This window comes from Epinephelus lanceolatus, chromosome 19 (assembly GCF_041903045.1).
Source record: "Epinephelus lanceolatus isolate andai-2023 chromosome 19, ASM4190304v1, whole genome shotgun sequence".
Taxonomy (NCBI): domain Eukaryota; kingdom Metazoa; phylum Chordata; class Actinopteri; order Perciformes; family Serranidae; genus Epinephelus; species Epinephelus lanceolatus.
Window position 1 is genome coordinate 11,079,893 of NC_135752.1, and position 17,787 is coordinate 11,097,679.

The 17,787-nt window shown below is 42.6% G+C and overlaps 1 protein-coding gene across 2 annotated transcripts in view; it reads left to right on the top strand.

Annotated features, from left to right (window-relative positions):
* Window positions 1–17,787, top strand: part of col5a1 (procollagen, type V, alpha 1) — an 89,072-nt gene that overhangs the window by 18,802 nt on the left and 52,483 nt on the right. For both annotated transcript variants that reach the window (XM_033646867.2, XM_033646866.2), the window contains exons 2-4: window positions 1,356–1,523; window positions 8,274–8,487; window positions 10,060–10,222. In XM_033646867.2, the coding sequence (XP_033502758.1) occupies window positions 1,356–1,523; window positions 8,274–8,487; window positions 10,060–10,222 (545 nt within the window). The remainder of the gene's footprint in view (window positions 1–1,355; window positions 1,524–8,273; window positions 8,488–10,059; window positions 10,223–17,787) is intronic.

A 17,787-nucleotide genomic window follows, 5' to 3' on the forward strand; every position in this document is an offset into this window, starting at 1 on the left:
CTTGAAGACTCAGAAAGCTTTCTTCAGTTGGGTCTTTGTCTTGTTGATGATACGATAATGAAGGCAAAATGCTATCAGACCTCAGCTGATAAGGAGGAAGTTTGTTTTCCACCATTACTGTACAGCTGTGGACAAAAACGTGCAGCCAAAGTGTTCTTAAATGGAGACCTCTGTTTAAGAATTCCGAGTTTTAAGAAAAAAAATTGATCCACGCTGCACGTGAGCCATGTGTAATGACATCCAGCTGGAGGTTGTTGCAGGGTAATGCAGAATGTACAAACACTCCCGCTCTGCCCATTCGCCTTTCCACCTTTCCCAGCATCCCTTTCACTCTTAGATGGATGGAGCTATTGAAAGTTTTTTTCTTTTTTTTTTTTTTCTCTGAACTGTGTGTGTGGTCTTTGTAGCCTGACAGTGGGACTTTTGTACCTGTGTGTGGGAGTGTGTGCATGCTTTTGTACTTGTCTGTGGGGTTGTCTTTGACACTCCTCATTCACATGCACAAAAATGCATCCAGCAGAATACCACACCACGCTTGCTTTTGTTTTTGTTTTATTTCTTAAACTCCTGTGCCATAAAAGCCTTCTGTTGTGCTCTGTTTAGTTTGTTTCCTCACTTTAGTGTTTGCCCTCCTCTAAAACACCCTGACAGCCCCCATTCCGTATGCTGCTGTCCCTGTAGACGTGACCCAGCATCCCTTTCTGTCCAGGTCTTCCCTGGGACAAGGCTGGATGCTAATGGGTGTCATTGTGTCGCTTGTTGTGTATGCATTTGGCTGCAGGAACAGCTGTTTGTCCTGGGTGGTTTTGGCATGCGAGGGTGCGGTGCAGGGTCAAACCCGATGTCACATTGTTCTGACCCAGTGTACTTCTGTGGTGGCCTGGTTACAGCCGGGACGACCGGTCTGAAAGTGTGCTAATTGCATGTTTGTGGCCAAAGGGAGGCAGCGGTAGATTTAGCATTGCAGGCAAATGGATGGAAGGATGGGTTTTGCTGCAGCTGCAACCCATGATCATGGTCATCTATAAATGGGCACATCTCTGTTTAGCGCCTAAATGGATAACAGAAATCTTCTCTGAACCACAACAGTAAGATCTCCTGCTGAGTAACTAGAGCTTTGAGTCAGCAAAAGACAGAAAATAGAGGGAATGGCAAAAAATGGCCATAATTAAGGCTGGTTTGATAGACAGAAATTTTGTGCTGTTTGTAAAAAGTTGTCTGTTCACACAATATGATATAGTGGCTGTAAATTTAGCAATGTGTGCTGTGGAGTTTGTACAAATGTCATGACAATTTAAGTGCTATTTTTAAAAAAAGTCTAACCTCCTTTTTTTGTCTTTTTCTTCTCTCTGCAGCGGAACCAGCAGACCTCTTGAAGATTTTAGATTTTCACAGTTTACCTGAGGGTGTTAAAAAAACAACGGGTTTCTGCTCACATAGGAGGTCAACACAAGGACCTGATGTGGCTTACAGAGTATCCAAAGACGCCCAGCTCAGTGCCCCCACCAAACAGCTGTATCCAGGTGAGTATCTGACTCGACACATGGTATCTTTGCACCTCTAAGGCTACATCCACACTATTACGTTTTCATTTTAAAACGCATAACTATTGCGTCCCCACTACTCTGGTGTTTTGGAAGCCCTAAAATGTAGACCTTTGAAAAAACTACTAACCCCGTTTTAATTTGGAAACCCATTTTCGCTTCCTAATTGGGTGTTATCAGTCACAACATGTCAAGCCAAAACATTATAGCTCTTTCTAGGCAATTTTGGTATTTTTATCCTTTATGTGTGAGTACTCCTTTCCCATTGCCATGGCTTCCTCAGACAAAGGATAATGCTCCTGGTACCACTCTAATATGTCGCCATATTTGCTTTGTTAGGACTACCAATCTGTTTGCCACCACCTTGACCACCTTATACTTGTGTTACTGTCAGTAACAGTTCCACTTTGTTGTCCGTCGGAGCAAAGAAATGTTTCTACTTGAGGTTAATCACTGCAGATGTTTTTTCAAGACCTTTAAGTTATCTAAAAAGCTCTGCTTGGCAGTCTTGCCATCTGGTCAGCACTCTGACCTTTCACCCCACATCATAGTAAACTGGGACTACAACATTTAAACGTGGCTGGAAAGTAATTTATATTTGCTCCCACCTAGCCTGTTCCTGTCCTTCCCCTCAAGGCAAGAGTTTTATTGGCTCCTGTAACTTGATTATTCATGTCAAGTCTATCTTTGGATTATGAGATTTTCCTGCTGTTTAAGTTTTCTCTCCCGCTTGAACTTGTTTACCCCCTTACTAAAACACAAAGAGTATGTCTACAGTTTGTACTGTAAGCCTTACACATGTAAAGAAATGAAAGCACATCTGGACAATTCTGTTAACTGAGTTAGTCTGGTTGCTTAGTCACAAACATTGAAATGTTGAAGATAATTTAAGGATGGATCAAGATAATGCGTGCTAATTCCCCCCCTTGAAAACACACACCAGATGCATGAGAAATCCAGCCCTGTAATATTTAATGTGGTAGGAGGAGCTGGGTGATGGAAAAGCAGTGAAAATAGGGGTGGTAGAGGGGAGGGAAAGTCTGGGGTTCCACTTTTTTGCCTTATTCTATTGTGCTGACGTGGCTTTGGGTTACTGCTTTATGGTGCGCTGCAGTAGTACTTTGCTCTCTCTCCTCCCTCTCCGCCGATCTTTCCTCGCTTTTCTCCCTCCTTCTCTTTTTATTTTCCCTCAAGCGCCATAATTTTTCTCTCTATCATTTCTCCCACTAGACTGCTGCTGCCTTGCTCTGTTTTCTCCCTTTGTGTTTCATCTAAACTTTGTCTTGTGACACATGCTGTGCTCCCTTTTCTGTATACTTTCTTTTACAGAACTTCAAAACTATAATTGTCTGACTCAAACAACCAACCTCTGAAATTATTGATTGGTTTTCCTGTAGCTTAAAGATATAAAAGGGAAAAAAAAGAGCAGTCTTGTGCTTTAGCGCCAGAGAAGAGGGAGAGATAATAACCCTTCCTGTGAGCTAATCTTCCACAAAGCTTAGATTGGATGACAGCCCCATTCACGGTCCTTTGAGATGTTGCATTGGCCTCAGTGGACCTTTGATCCGTGTCATGGCTCTTCTTTGGGGCTTAAAGCAGAGCCACAGAGCTCCTGCGGCCTGCGTGCCCTATCACGCTCTCCAATCAAACAAATACTGTTCACTTTGAAGCTCTATGAAAGCAGAGCCCATATGAGTCTCTGTTTAGATACACATGCTGTAATTACACACATGCTACTCTGGATCATCCAAAATAACAGTCTTCATAAAACAAAGCAACTTGAAGGAGTTCATAACAGGCACCACATAGTCTTAAGGTGCAAACAGAATAACTAGCTGTCTGTGGCTTGAAGGCCTTAAAATCTAGTCAAAGCGTCTGTGATGTGGTCCCTCTCTTGCCTCAACATTAAGAGAATGTACAGCTAATATATTCCAGAGGGCTGCTAAACTTGTGAGATCACTTTATCCATCTCTTTTTTTCCCCTTTAAGTAAGTTTACTACTAAGTTCTGCCTTTGGCCCGAAGCCTGGAGCCACAATTTGCCTAAATTATCAACCCAGCATCCTGCCTCCTAAAGGTTAGAAAAATGCCACATATAGAAAACAAAGGCATGCAAACATGCTTGTTTTATTTGGACTATATTGTTGGTAATAAAAACCACAGTAGTTCTGATTGAGAACACACTGGCCCGTGACCCCATAACCACAGACAGTCTGTGATGATGTGTTGGAAAAGAGCAAGCGCAGACATGCAATCATTAGGCAAGCATGTGGAAGGGATGATTCATTTACTGAGGCCCTGAAAACATAAGAGTCCTTTCTTACCTTTATGATGTGAATGAAAAATGAGGAAACAGGACGATGAAGCCGCCGGTCCTCTTTAACTTTTATGCCACACACTTCCCATGTCTCAATAGGTTGTTGTCATCGAGCAACGCTCTCTGTATCCAGATAAATCTATGAGAAATAGCATGAATACAAATTCAAATTGCCATAAATCTCGGGCTGTAGCGTTGGCATTTTGTGCACAAGAGTTTTCCTCTGTGTTGTTTGTCATAATTAGCCCAAACAGCAAGGAAAGTATGATGCAGTGGCTCTTACATTGCCACTGAATGGGGTTAGCTGTCACTTGGCATTCATGCTTCTGGTCTGGACTGCTGTGGCTAAATGGCACCGGCCATTCAGTGAGGGCCCTCTGTTGTGGCCTACAGTGAGATTCAAATGGCAAAGCTAAAATCACAAGCTGTAAAAGCAGTAATAGTGCCTGTATTTATTATCTTAGAAGAGATTTCTATCCCACAGGCACAGTATTACTTAATTTTAGCAGAACCACGCCTGTATTTGGGGCTTATTAATAATCTGTTTTATAAAATTCACAGTACCAAAAAAACCACAGTAAAGTGAGATGGCTGTTATTAGAAATTCAGTTTTTCACTGCAAAACACAAAAAGATAATTAACACAATGATTGCAATTATGGGATTATACTGCACATGACATGTAGTAAGTCAGGATGTATGATAGAGAACATTTTGCCAAATTCTGATCACCAGTCAGTCATTATAGCTGATGCAGATAATAATACTAATCGTTTGCTGTGGCTGTCTCTGTGGTATCAACTAAAAGATTAGAGTCTGCTGCACTTTTACTCACATTACTTCAGGATATGCCATTTATCAGTCATAAATCATATCATATTGGCCTCTGGCAATGGGAGGTGAGGACAAGCAGAGGTAATCAGAGGTGGATCATAAGGAATAAGTTGCCATTGATCCAAGTGAGCTGTTTCCAAAAAAAAAGGACACATAATTATACATAGCTCCATCTTCAACCACACAGAGCTTCATCATATTATTTGGGCCTTGAACTTGACACACAAGCTAGGGCTGAGTATCATTAAAAAAGTGATACCAGTGCCAATATCAAAACCAAAACCCTTGAAGTGATACCAATACCAATAGAGTACTTCACTGGATACTCATTATGGGAGTGGAAGCATTCAGTTGGATAAAATGCCACTAGACGCCACAGTTGTTTTGGTGGCATCGCAGCCTGCTGAGCAGCGCTCGACTTCACCACACCACAGACTGCATGGGATTTTAGCTGCTGTGGTAGTGGGCCAATCACAAGTTGCAGAAAATCAAAGAATGCTTGTGGTGATTGGCTGGGTATTGTTTGATGGAAGTTTGGATACTTTTGGTACTGGGTTATTTCAGTAGATACCTATTAAGTGTAACATACCAATACCCAGCCCTATTTGTATTCTGCCTTTACATTAGAGCCATGTACATGTAGGGCACACACATCCATCTTCTTTTCTCGCTATTTGCATCTGCTTTCTCCATGTTTCTCCTTTTTTTGCACAGGCACACTTGTTGTCTCTGCAGCAATGTGCAATCCTACTGCAATGCAATGCTACTTGCCTCATACAGGAGGGGGTGATTTGGACACAGCGATGACTGAATGACCCATTACAGGACACAAGACTTTCTACCCCATTTACCTGCTTGTATGCACACTGACAGATGGTGAAGAGAATCCGTCAAAGTGCTGGCATAACTCCTGCCCCTCCCTGACTTATGAGGCATTCTTAGCGAAGAATGTCAAATATCAACAAATTGTAGACAGGGTGGCAAACCACTCTTTCCGTCTCTTTTAACTTGTAAATAAGACCTCTCTCGATCAACTCTAAAGTTTTAGTCCTCCCACAGGATTGTCCAAAGAAAATGAAAGCTCCCTAAATCACACTTGAGATTTTGTCAAAATAAAAACTTTAATTGGTTATTTAACTCAAGGAGACTGCTGGTTCGTGCCTGATTGGCCAGTTGAGTTGTCTGGGCTCGTCATTGAGTCTTTCCCAGACCTTTTTAGTCTGACACTGATGATGGTGCTGCCAGTCAGTGTAAACTCCCATGACTTCTGGCACCACAACCTTTCCATTCCAAACCATGTCCACACACACACACACACACACACACACACACACACACACTCTAAATGAGAAATGAGGTATCTCTCATCTGGTGGCCTGAAGGAGCAGTTTGAGAGTCACATTCCAGAGAAACCTGATCTTTTCTGAATGACACCCCCTACACACACACATACACACACACACTTTGCTATGAGGTCCTGAGGAGAGAGTGAAGAGGAAGGGTCACAGACACAAGAGAGTGCTCATTTCATCTTTGTCCTCTTCTCATAATCAGTTTCCTATTTTTGTTAACCTCGTACTTGGAGGTTCTCTAAGGGCATCTAAGTCCTTGTAGTGATTGCAGGGAGGACAGGACACACTGCACAAATCCACAAATGAAAAACCTTGCTGTGTAAATGTCACTTCAGTTCAGACACAGTGAAATTCTCAATCTCTGCTCTCTAAGAAGTACTTTAATTTTGAAAATTGGTCATTTCTTTCCTCCCCCAGCTCCCTCTTCCTCTGTGCCATGGTGTCCCTTTTGCCCCTCAACTGACCCTTGACCTTCACACAAACAGCCTTTTCTGAGCCAGCGCTGAGTCATGGTCTCTACAACAGACATGGCTCATGCAACAAGATGCAGTGACAAACTTCCCCCATCTGGTGTCTTTTTCTCTGATATTTCCCACTGTCCTTTTTTGTTTGCCTCAGAACCCTTTCATTTCAAGATATTCTGCCTTCTCAAGCCTTTATGTATCTTTTCTTCATCTTTCTTATGCCCTCCCTCTCTTGATGTCTGCCTAACACCATCCTGTCGGAGCATCTGTCAATTAAAGCAGTCTTTCTCATATGATGCCAAGCTGAATTCCTGTGGGAGCACACTGCCAAGGCATGTGCTCTCCGCATGATGTGATTTGATGCCTGGCATTAATGGAGGAGTCATAGAAAAAGGCACGAAAGACAAGACAGTAAGACAAGCAGATAGCCAGATGCTGACTGGGTGAAAGTCAGTGAAAAAAAGAAAGTATGAAGTGAATGGATGATGACGGCGAAATTTGGTTCAAGGGCTTCTCGTCTTTCTTCTTTACCTTTTCCACTATCTCTTCCTAACCTCAGGTTTCCACACCACATTCCCCTCTCAGGCGTCTTTTTCTCCACAGTCTCCGATTGGCTAGCCACTTCAATTTAGCATTTTCCAGCCTGTCTCCTATTATTCTGAAAATGGTGGCAGAGTAAGGGGGTTTGATGGCTGCACGAGGTGCTACAAAACCACTGCAACCACAAACCCTGCCTCTCTTTTCCGGTCGTCTGGAAATCTCAGCTCTGCACATACTGAGCAGCAGAGATCTGCTACTGGAATCCAAGTGGTTTCTTTGCTCATATGAAATGTAATCCAGATCGCTGGTTTCTCTTAACAATAGTGGTTTCAGTATAGTCAGATGGAATCTGTGTTTTCTTTCCAAACTTAAAGATCAGAAAGCTCTGTTTGCCTCAAGTGTAGTCTGACCTCAACACCAGCAAGCGACAGTCTCCTCAGATGGTTGGAGAGGCTGCCCTCTTTCTGGGGTCCTGAGAACACCCCACTAAGGGAGTCTGTCTGGCAGATGTGCCCCACACTTGAGCAAAATGGAGGAAATAGTTGAGGCTGCAGGGTGGTGCAGATTTTATGTGTTTAAATACCAAAGTATTATTGGTATTTCCATTTCCATACTTTAGTGTCTTTAACTTTTTCTCCTGTAATTTTTTTTTTTGCTCCTACTTCCTCATCTCCAGCCCTCTGCTGGAGCGTCTCGGTGTCTGTTAGATCGATCAGCTGTAGAAAAAGAGAGAAGCGGAGTGGAGAGGTTTGAAGGATGGTTTGACAAAGTCTCCCAGGATCACATGGTTTTGTCATTATGCTTCTCATCCTGTGCTGCACTGGAAATGCTCCACTTTGCACTTCTGTTGCTAACTTTCTGGGGTTTTTTTCCTGAAAACCAGCTAGTCTGCCAGCCACCTCTTTCAGATTAATCCTATCCTGTTACATTTTGGGCACTCCACAAATCACTAGTGTTTCCTTTCGGCGCTCAAAGCTCATCTTCCCAATTCTTCCAATCTAAATTGACTGTTGTAACTTTCCTATCCATTAGAAGTAAAAAATAATTCCTATACTCCCTCTTGACACCGAAGAGCGCAGTCTGTCGCCTAAAATAATAATAAGATTACAACATCTTGAACACAAACATAGTTTTTCATTCCTCTTATGATGATGAATGGTTTCTGCTACTTATAACTCTCCAAAACTTCTCTCTCTCTGTCCAACCCGCCAACTGTCCTGCCAGGTGATGTGTTCCCGGAGGATTTTTCCATCTTGGCCACAGTGAAGCCCAAGAAGGGCAGCCAGTCCTTCCTGTTGTCTGTGTACAATGAACAGGGCATCCAGCAGCTCGGACTGGAAGTAGGCCGTTCTCCAGTGTTCCTGTACGAGGACCACACAGGCAAACCCAGCCCTGAGGACTACCCCCTCTTCAGAGGAGTCAACCTAGCTGACGGAAAGTAGGTGCACTTGCTGCCGGCTTAACGAACATCCAACAATTATACAGTACACTTATATAAATGCCCATTAGACAATTTGTTTGAGTGTGTCCCCCTCTAATCAGAGTCCAGGTGGATGTGTAAAGGTTTGATGTTGGTTTATTCTGTTAAGCACCTGGCCCAGGTGTCACTTTTGTAACAGATTTGTTAGTGACCTTGTGATTTTGTACATTTGATCCCTTACACTTAGAGGGACAGTTCTCTATATTTCCTCTTACCTGTAGTGCTATTTATCAGACTAGATTGCTGTGGTGTGATTTACTGAATGTTTGAGAAATCGGCCTTTGGAATCTGCCTTCTCGTCAATAAAATGAAAATACTCTAATGCCATACACTTGGCTTTTGATGCTCAATGTACCAAATAAACCGACACGTTCTCATACCAAGTCATCACATATTGCTGCTCTGGTAGTGGCCTTTCATGTCTACATATTATGTGCTAAGTATCTCCTGCATCTGCTGTTGAGTTTCCGGGATGCTGCATCCAAGGTTGTCCACAAAATCACATGGTAAGGTAAAGTCAACAAAAGCACGTGGCAACCAACACCGTGACGTCAAAGAAAAGACATGGCTAGGTTTAGGCAACAAAAGCACATGGCTAGGTTTAGGCAACAAAAGCACATGGTTAGAAATAAACATCATGGTTCGGCTCTACATTCATATGGGAAGTGAGATCCTCGCTGAAAGTCCGGGGTTTGTTGGACCCTTCACCACCCCTCCTGCCTGCCCTATAGGGACTTTCCAGCTCCCTATATTATGTCGTTGGAAGCAGTGTTTCAACGTTACACCGTCCAGGGTCTTATCCTACTGCTGCGACAGGTACTATCTGGCTGCATTATGAATTGACGCCGCCCATCTGCTTACCATACTGCCTCAGCAGGTGCCATTCAGCCGACTGGCGGTGCATCATAAAACCTTGAAAGGTTTGGCGCGGCTGCATTACAAAAAAAGATGGTGAAAGATAGCTTTTTTGTGTCTGGTGTCTGACGCCGAAATAACTGACATAGCGATAGGCTGAAAATATATGAAAAACTCATTATTGATGTCTCTTTTCACAAATCATTACCTGCTTACTTAAGATAACCCGCAGGCCCTTTAATGAGCAGTTTCACGTAGAAACATGGCCCATGTCCCATGTGTTAACATGGAGGGGGCAGGCTTTATGACCTATACTGCAGCCAGCCAACAGGGGGCGCTTGAGAAGTTTATGGCTTCACTTTTGGGAAGATGTCATGTCTTCCTTTTCTTCTTACACAGTCTGTGTAGGCAACTCACAGCAAAACTGTCTATAATAACAAATAGCACTACAGGTAAGAGGAAGAATATGTATATTGACTTTGTGTGTCTCTTTAATGTGGATTGCAGTGTCTTCAAATGTGAATCTTCTTCTTGGTGGGCAGAGTGTAGAATTTTGTTTTGTTTAGACCACCAAAAGAGGCCAAACACAAAAGGGGCTCTCAGTAGTGTACCACTGTGTAAGTGGGCAGCATGTAACCCAGTATGTGTGTGAATTAACTTCACCTTCCCTTCCAGATGGCATCGAGTGGCCATCAGTGTGCACAAGCAGACCATCACCCTCATTCTGGACTGTAAAAAGAAGACCTCCCAGAGGCTGCTCCGAAGCGCCAACCCCATCATCGACACCAAGGGAATTGTAGTATTTGGAACTAGAATACTTGATGAAGAAGTCTTTGAGGTAGGCATTAAACTGAAACTCCTCATCTGCATGCTTTTAATGGCATTATTCTAGAACCTGTTTTATTATTGCCCCATTTAGGACTGTTTGTATGTTGAGTCAGTGTCATTTTTACCAGATGCACACCAGTTTTCCACTCAGCTCTGTCCGTTGGCACATACCTGTGTGTGAACTGATTGTGCCAAAGGGGGATGAGTGAATTGATTTATAGGTTTGACAACTGATCCAATTTTGAATCTCCTGTTACATGCTATTTTCAAGGCTGTAGTAAACAAATCTGCATACCAGACCTTTTTGTGGATGATACTCAGGCCAACTTGACTTTGATGTAATGTCCTTCAACAAATTAGACAAAAGCAGATGAGATTCTCCATCCTAACTACAGTAGAGACACATGTGGCTGTGGTGCAAATGATGATCATCCCCAGTTCCCATTCTGCACGCCATGGCACATGGAATGGGGCTTGTGGCAGCGGCCACATCCTCTGTAGATGTGTGGATTTAGCTTGTGGAGCCCCCAATGTCTGATCCTCGAACCTCTGCCACAGACAGACACACAAATCAAATTTAATTTAAAGTGCCACATAGTCCACATCTTCTGCACAAGAACATAATGTCCCTGCATTCTGTGTCTGTTTCCAACTCTGCTGCATTTGTTTGCTGTTCAACTTTGCATCTGTTGTTGCTGCTTTGAAGTTTGGCCTCATCTTGGCCACAAAGCAGTAACATATCAAACTGTTATATTTCTGATTGTGGTTTCATGTCTGAATTCTTTCTCTGAATTGGCTGCAACATTTTTGTTTACAGAGGTATTAAAGAAGTGGTGACAGGTTTTCATTATTAGAACAGGGGCTTAACTCCTTCCTCTCTCCTCTTTTTATAAACACTTTGTGGCTGGAGTTGAAGATTAATGTTAATCTGACAAGTGACAGGCAGCCTTTTGGGACTTCTAATACCCAGAGATACCTGATGTGCATCATAACGTGACCTTTTTTTAACTTTTACCTAGCATGAAGAATCAGAGTTTAGACAGCGCCTTAAATGAGCTTTTGTGGGGATATTTGTGGCTCTTAAACATGACCTCTGAGAGGGACACACACACACTAAAACGCACACAGAGAGGCACAAGGCACAAGGAATAGTGTTGTCTTTGTCCCGTCAGAGTTGTGCTTGTTTAAAGGGGGATTAGTCTGTGAGGCTGAGGCCCTCAATAATAATTAGTAACAGAGGCTGACTGATGTGACTGATGCTGAGCCAGCTGACCTTTAACCTCACTGCTGCTCGGCAAGAACAGACAAAAAGAATGAAATATGACATCACTCCCCCCCACAATCCCTAAAGTTGGTCTGCCAAGCCATGGGGGAGATGTATATATGATGGGATATAAAACTTAAAGTTCTTGCTTTCATTCTAAACCATTAATCACAGCCTCACAACCAAAGCCAGATTTCAACAAAGACTATGTATTGTACTGTATATGTATGCATTATTTCCATAACAGTGTTAGATGTGGTTCATGAGGGAAAGTACAACACTATTTTATACTACATGGATTATGTTCACATCGTGGCAAAATTGTTGACTTGTACTATTTAAAGAGGCATAAACACCAATGTTTTTGGTGTGTGTTTGTGTACATGTGTTATAGCTATTATTTACCCTAAATCTAATAACCACCAGTAAATTCCTCCGGTTGCCAACAGGGTGACTGCATTTATTCCACAACAGTTGTAATTCTGCTGTAGTTTTATTACTGCCTGTAGCATGCTCATCATAAGATCTCGGTGATACAGGACCAATATTAATCTTAACCCAGCTATCAGAGCAGTGGTAACAGCCCAATGGTTACCGTGGGAACAGACAGATATTTTGTGTGAGATGTTTAAAGCCCTCCTGCTGTGTGTCTGCCAGTCGGGAGACAGGACAGGCTCCAGTGCGTGCAGAAAATGGAAAATATGCCACATAGTTTCCAAATTATGCTCAGGCTGTGCTCCTTTTCCTCCTCTTACTCCCTTCTCCCCTCTGTAGTTTAGTCTGATCCTGTGTTGACTTTTGCCAGAGTCAGTTACCAACTAAGAGGTGGTGAGCTTGAAAACACACACACACACACACACACACACACACACACACACACACACACACGCAAATGTATGTGATTTCACCGGGAGGCCAATTAATTCAGCTGACTCAAGAGGCTACAATTTCCAGTCAGTCTTTTTAGAAAAACAGCATGTAAAGTGGGAAATAATAAGAACTGTCAATTTTAGAGAGCTGTTTTTGATTTGATTTCTCACACTAGACTTCCATGAGTCATAAGGGAGACTGCTAAAAAAGAATTTCCTTTAAAAAAAAGATACTGAAATACAGCGGCAAGAAGCAGTTAATCCGACTTATGACACCTTTACATTACAGTGAATGGTGTGTTTTGTTTCCCTATAAAGCTCCTTAGAGAAGCGTGGGCCTTTTCTTTACATACAGCAGTCAGGAGACAAGTAGTACTTATATGCTGAGGTGGTTTGTGGTTTGGTTTCTGACATGGTTATTGTGGTCACAGAGAAAGCGTCTACCCTCTATAAACGCCATAATGTTATTTTTTTTTCTTAGCAGCTTGCATAAGAGTAGTGTAGCGTGTGCCAGTAAAGACGATGAAGGTAATTAAGGTGATGGTTATATAAGAAGACAGGTATTTTACTTGGTAATCAGTGCTCATCTGTTGCAAATGAAATAGTAATTAGTTCTTCATAATGACTGTCATGTACATGTTAAAGCATTAAGAGCCAGTTTCATTAGTTAAGTCCAGCTTTTAGTTCAGTGTTGTTTTTCTTAACAACTGTAGGGTTAAGGGTGTTGAACGTGTGTATTTTCAGTGTGTTTCAATCCCTGTTGTTGAGAATTTAGGGCCTGCTTGACATAGTCCATCTGCAGAATGTGTCCCTTGATTTCCCTGTTCGCTGTTGTTTCCCCCAGTGAGTGTGCCAAGAAAAACCAGAGATAATTTAATGCCCATCCCTCGGTTCTAAGTAGTGAAACAAATGGCTGTGGTTGGTTTGAGGGATCACAAATAGGACAGACGGACCACTCAACCTCACTCAGAGGGGACCACAGGGGACCTTGAGTGAATCAAGGAGCTGTGCAAACACAGCACTTCTTGTCTGGCCTCCATTGTTGAAGCTGAAGCAGTGCAAAAGCATCCGAGTCCAGCATGAATGTAGGCGATCATATAGTGTAGCTTTGCCACATAAAGACATGATTTTGGCATATTAAAGAGTCGGAGCAAGGGAGATCAAAAGAACAAGATGTTCAGGATTGAGAGAGTGCAGAGGGAAGCTGGAGCAGTAGGTTCGGGCAGTAGAGCCAAAACTTTTGGGTCATACTCTGGAAAGAATGAGGAGCTCTCTCCCCACTGATGTCAGTCTTGGAACAGCAACCATACCACATGACATCATCCAGAGGTTTCCTTGGTATCCGCTGATAGGCTGTCCCAGGCTGATGGTCTGAACGAGGGGGAGGGTGGGGGGGGTGAACGTGCATGTGCGTGGGCGGTAGGGGGGATGATAAGTCTGGGAGGATGGGTAAGAAAGCATGATGTGCTTGAGAAGAGGTTGATCAAGGATAAGATATATTGAATAAAGGATTAGGAGATGGAATGCGTGGAGGAGTTAAAGGCAATGTGATAAGAGTAAGCAGAGCAGTGCAAATGGTCTCTAGGCGTTTAACTGAGCTGAGATGAAACTTGTTGTGTAGCTCCCATGGTGCAACCAGAGCCAGGAAAAAGTAGTAAAAACATGCAACACATGCACTTGATGCTCGTTAAGAGCTTTAATATTGTTGATGGCATGATGAGTTTTATACATCCTGTTTCCTCATCTTTACCTCAGCACTTTTCTTCTTCGTTTCCTGCCAGTCACTCAGCACCCATTATTTACAGTTCACATGTTTCATTCATCGAAGGTAAAGATGTATCTACATTTCCATATTTACAGCAGATTTTCCAAACTCTGAATCCGATTTAAGCCCATTTTGGCCCAGTGTCTGAGGTAGTAGTAAAATCGGGTTGACTGATGTTTCCAGGCCCTGACTGGGCTTCTGTTTTATTATTTGTTATTAGCAGTAGCTCTAGTAAAACTTTATAATCAGTGGTTTCATAGTATGGCTGCTATTGAGGTTTTTGAATGAAGTTTCGAATGTCTGTTGTATTTTTATGACATCATCACCCTAAAAAAGAGAATGCTTAGTGAGATATAAACATGTTGTAAATTTCGGAAATGATTACATTCTATTTTTGATCAATTTTGTCTTTTGGACTTTGGAGTTATTGGAAATGCATGGATCACATGAATTGGAAATCCTATGTAGCCACCACTGGAATTTAATTCTATAAATAGTATAGTACTAAAAATATTAGTATATCCTACTTTTTATCTGCAACTGTGCAGAAATGCCCTACCCCTACCCCTAACCCTTATACCCTAATTGAAATGATGATTTAGAATTCAAAGATCAACATTATGAATGAAGCCTCAAAGCTCTGAACTGTTCAGTACAGCCCTATTCCTCAGTTCAACACTTTACACAGATGTACCTGGCCATTTTTTGTTGTAAAAACTACTTCTGGGTGTCAGAAATCAGTAACATGTCTACCTTGGGTGGTAAATGGATGGATAATGGCTGGTCTCATGGAGCCCTATTAGGGGAGACCTGGAAATTTGATGCGCTGCATGGGTCCCTGGTGTCAGAAATATGAAGGGGTAGTTAGGCCCTGTTTTCACAAAACACTAAATTGTGTCTTGGCATGGTACAAGTGGACAATTCTGAAAAATGGTCTTCTAAATGGAGGAGCAAATTGTTGAGGATGCGTTAAGAGGCGGTCACCAAATCCCATTCAGAGGTGAGACCACAAATAAGTCCTTGACAGCACTGCAGGCCATTGAAACATGGTTGATTTTAGCAAACAGTTTGGACAGGGTTTGGATGTACCAAGACTCCATCTTAGTCATCTTACAGTCAGTTGCCAGTTTATCAGGTGAATAGGTCTTAGGGCTGGGCAATATATTGATACTAAATTGATATCATGATGAGACTAGATACCACCTTAGATTTTGGACATCATAATATCATAAGTGTTATCTTTTCCTGGTTTTAGAGGGTGCATTACAGTAAAGTGATGTCATTTTCTGAAGTTATCAGACTGCTCTAGCCATTATTTGCCTTTACCCACTTACAGATTATATCAACATTACTGATTAATCTCATTGTGTAAGTATTTCGTGAGGGCGCTAATAGTCAACCTTACAATTCCATTTTAATACCGATATCGAGGTATTTGGTCAAAAATATTGTGATATTTGATTTTTCTCCACATTGCCTAGCCCCAATAGGTCTTTCAGAGGTGTTTCTGTTATTTAGTGTACTCTCATTGATATAAACGAGGTGGACAAAATAATAGAAACACCTGTCAGTACAACTCAATACAATTCATCAGCACCACAAACTGTAGCCTCCAAAACCACTATACAGTTGAATCAACATCTCTCAGAAACAGTCTCAACAAAAACCGAAGATCACGAAGGTAGACTTTGTTTCAGGACTGCTGTATGAGTCGCATTAGTTTTAGCGAGGCATACCTAATAATTGGCAAATGAGTGTTTGTTCCTGCAGTGTTGAGCGCTAATGTAAACGTTTTTTTTCTGCTGGACTGCAGTTTTCCCACAGATAAGATCAAGTCAGTGGGGAAGCTGGGAACTGCAATCTGTCCCAGCTGGATTTAGGCGTACAGCAATCCAGATGTTGTGATCCAGATGATAATGAATTATTACAGATTCAAGTAGAGAATTTACAGCTGTGTATTTCACTTTCAGTGTAACCATAATGTCACTTCTGAATTGTATACTGTGGTGCTACAGTCAATGATATATTTTAAAACACCCAAAGCGTTTTTTCCAAAGCATATAATAATAAATCCCTATACATGTACATTGCTGTAGTCACATTTGTCTGCATTATCTTGTCAAAGGTTTATGTCATGCTTCACTGTCAGAACACACTACCGCCATACATTATAGGTTGAGGAATGGGACGTAGACTTCAGTAGCCCCAGGGAAGATGGAGTTTCCACCATGGATAATTAAGAGAATTTCCCTAACTCATGTCAGATGTTTGTCTTTCGCCCCCTATTCCCTCTGTTATTCCTTTACTGTGTCAGCAAGCCCTGAAGTGTGCCCTCAGCACTTTTTCATGTAGATTTCAGCAAATGGCCAAGCCAAGTGCTCAGAATCCACGTCTGTTAGATGAAGTGAGCCCGCTCTGGTTTCCACCACCCCCAAATGAATGGGAAATGTGAATATGGTGTCCTCAGAGACGTGGAATTAAAATCTTATACAGAGGGGAGTGCGACGGGGGCTGGGAGGCTGAGGGTGGAGATGACAGAGAGGCCTAGATGGGATCTGAAAACAGGGAAGAGGCAAAGAGGTGAGGGAATGGTTAAGGTGCTGTGCAGTGGATAAGTGGGGTGGCAGACGGGCTTGTTGCTCTTGGCAGCCGCTCTGAGCGCTGGGATTGAGCTACAGTCTGGAGGGGAAAGTGTATGTGGGTGAAATGGTCTTGATGTCTGGTGAAGGTTTACTTCTGTAAATTTGTTGAAGTGGGATTTCTCTGCAGGCATGTGTGTGTTTTTGAACATGTATGTCTGCACGCATGATGACAAAGTGTATCTGGTTTGTTTATATGTCCATGTGCGTTTTTTGTGTGTGTATCCGTGCTGATTTATGGCCTCTGTGCGGCGGGCTGACCTCTGCAATGTGTTGTTTGGTTTTCGCGGTCAGGTTGGAGTATGCCCAGGCGCTGGGACTGCGAGTGTGCCGGTGTGGGCTGGCAGTGGGACCAAGGCCTGGCTCAGAGCTCAGGGGTGACTGTGTAAATATGTTGTGAAAGTAGCTTGCCTTAAAATGCAGCCAGAGCTCGGACCTCCCAGAGTCTTATCCTGCTCTGTGGGGCCCTCCTACCCAATTTTTTCCTTTGCTGACATATAATCCAGAGAAAAAAATATGAGAAACTAGACTTGAGTTTTTCTCCTTAATGTTGTTTTCTTGGAAGCATAAAAGGTAAACAGGGCCATTATCAGGTGTCCCTGGGGATATAAACTGATCAGCATGGGGTCGCCTGACATCACCTCAAGACCGTACTTGAATTAAAGTAAGCCTTTGTTGGGCGGCCTTCACCTCATGCATAAAATATGTGTGTATAAGACAGAGAGGAAGAGAGCATATGGGCATGCAGTAATTTTGTTAAAGTTTTAGACACTTGTGTAGCAATAATTTACCACATTCATTAGCTGTCCATTGTGTCCCGATGATTTTGAAATTGCACCACTATTGCTTTCCATCACATGCATCATATCTTTGAATTCAGTGGAGGGAACACAATGAACTCGGTCCACCCCTGCATGATTGTGGGTCAGGTTCAGACAGAGATGAATGTTTGGCTTCATGCTCACTAGAGCACTCTCCTGCCCCCACCTGGACACAACCAGAACATCCAGGCAGGGATTCATGTGTGTGGGCCGAACA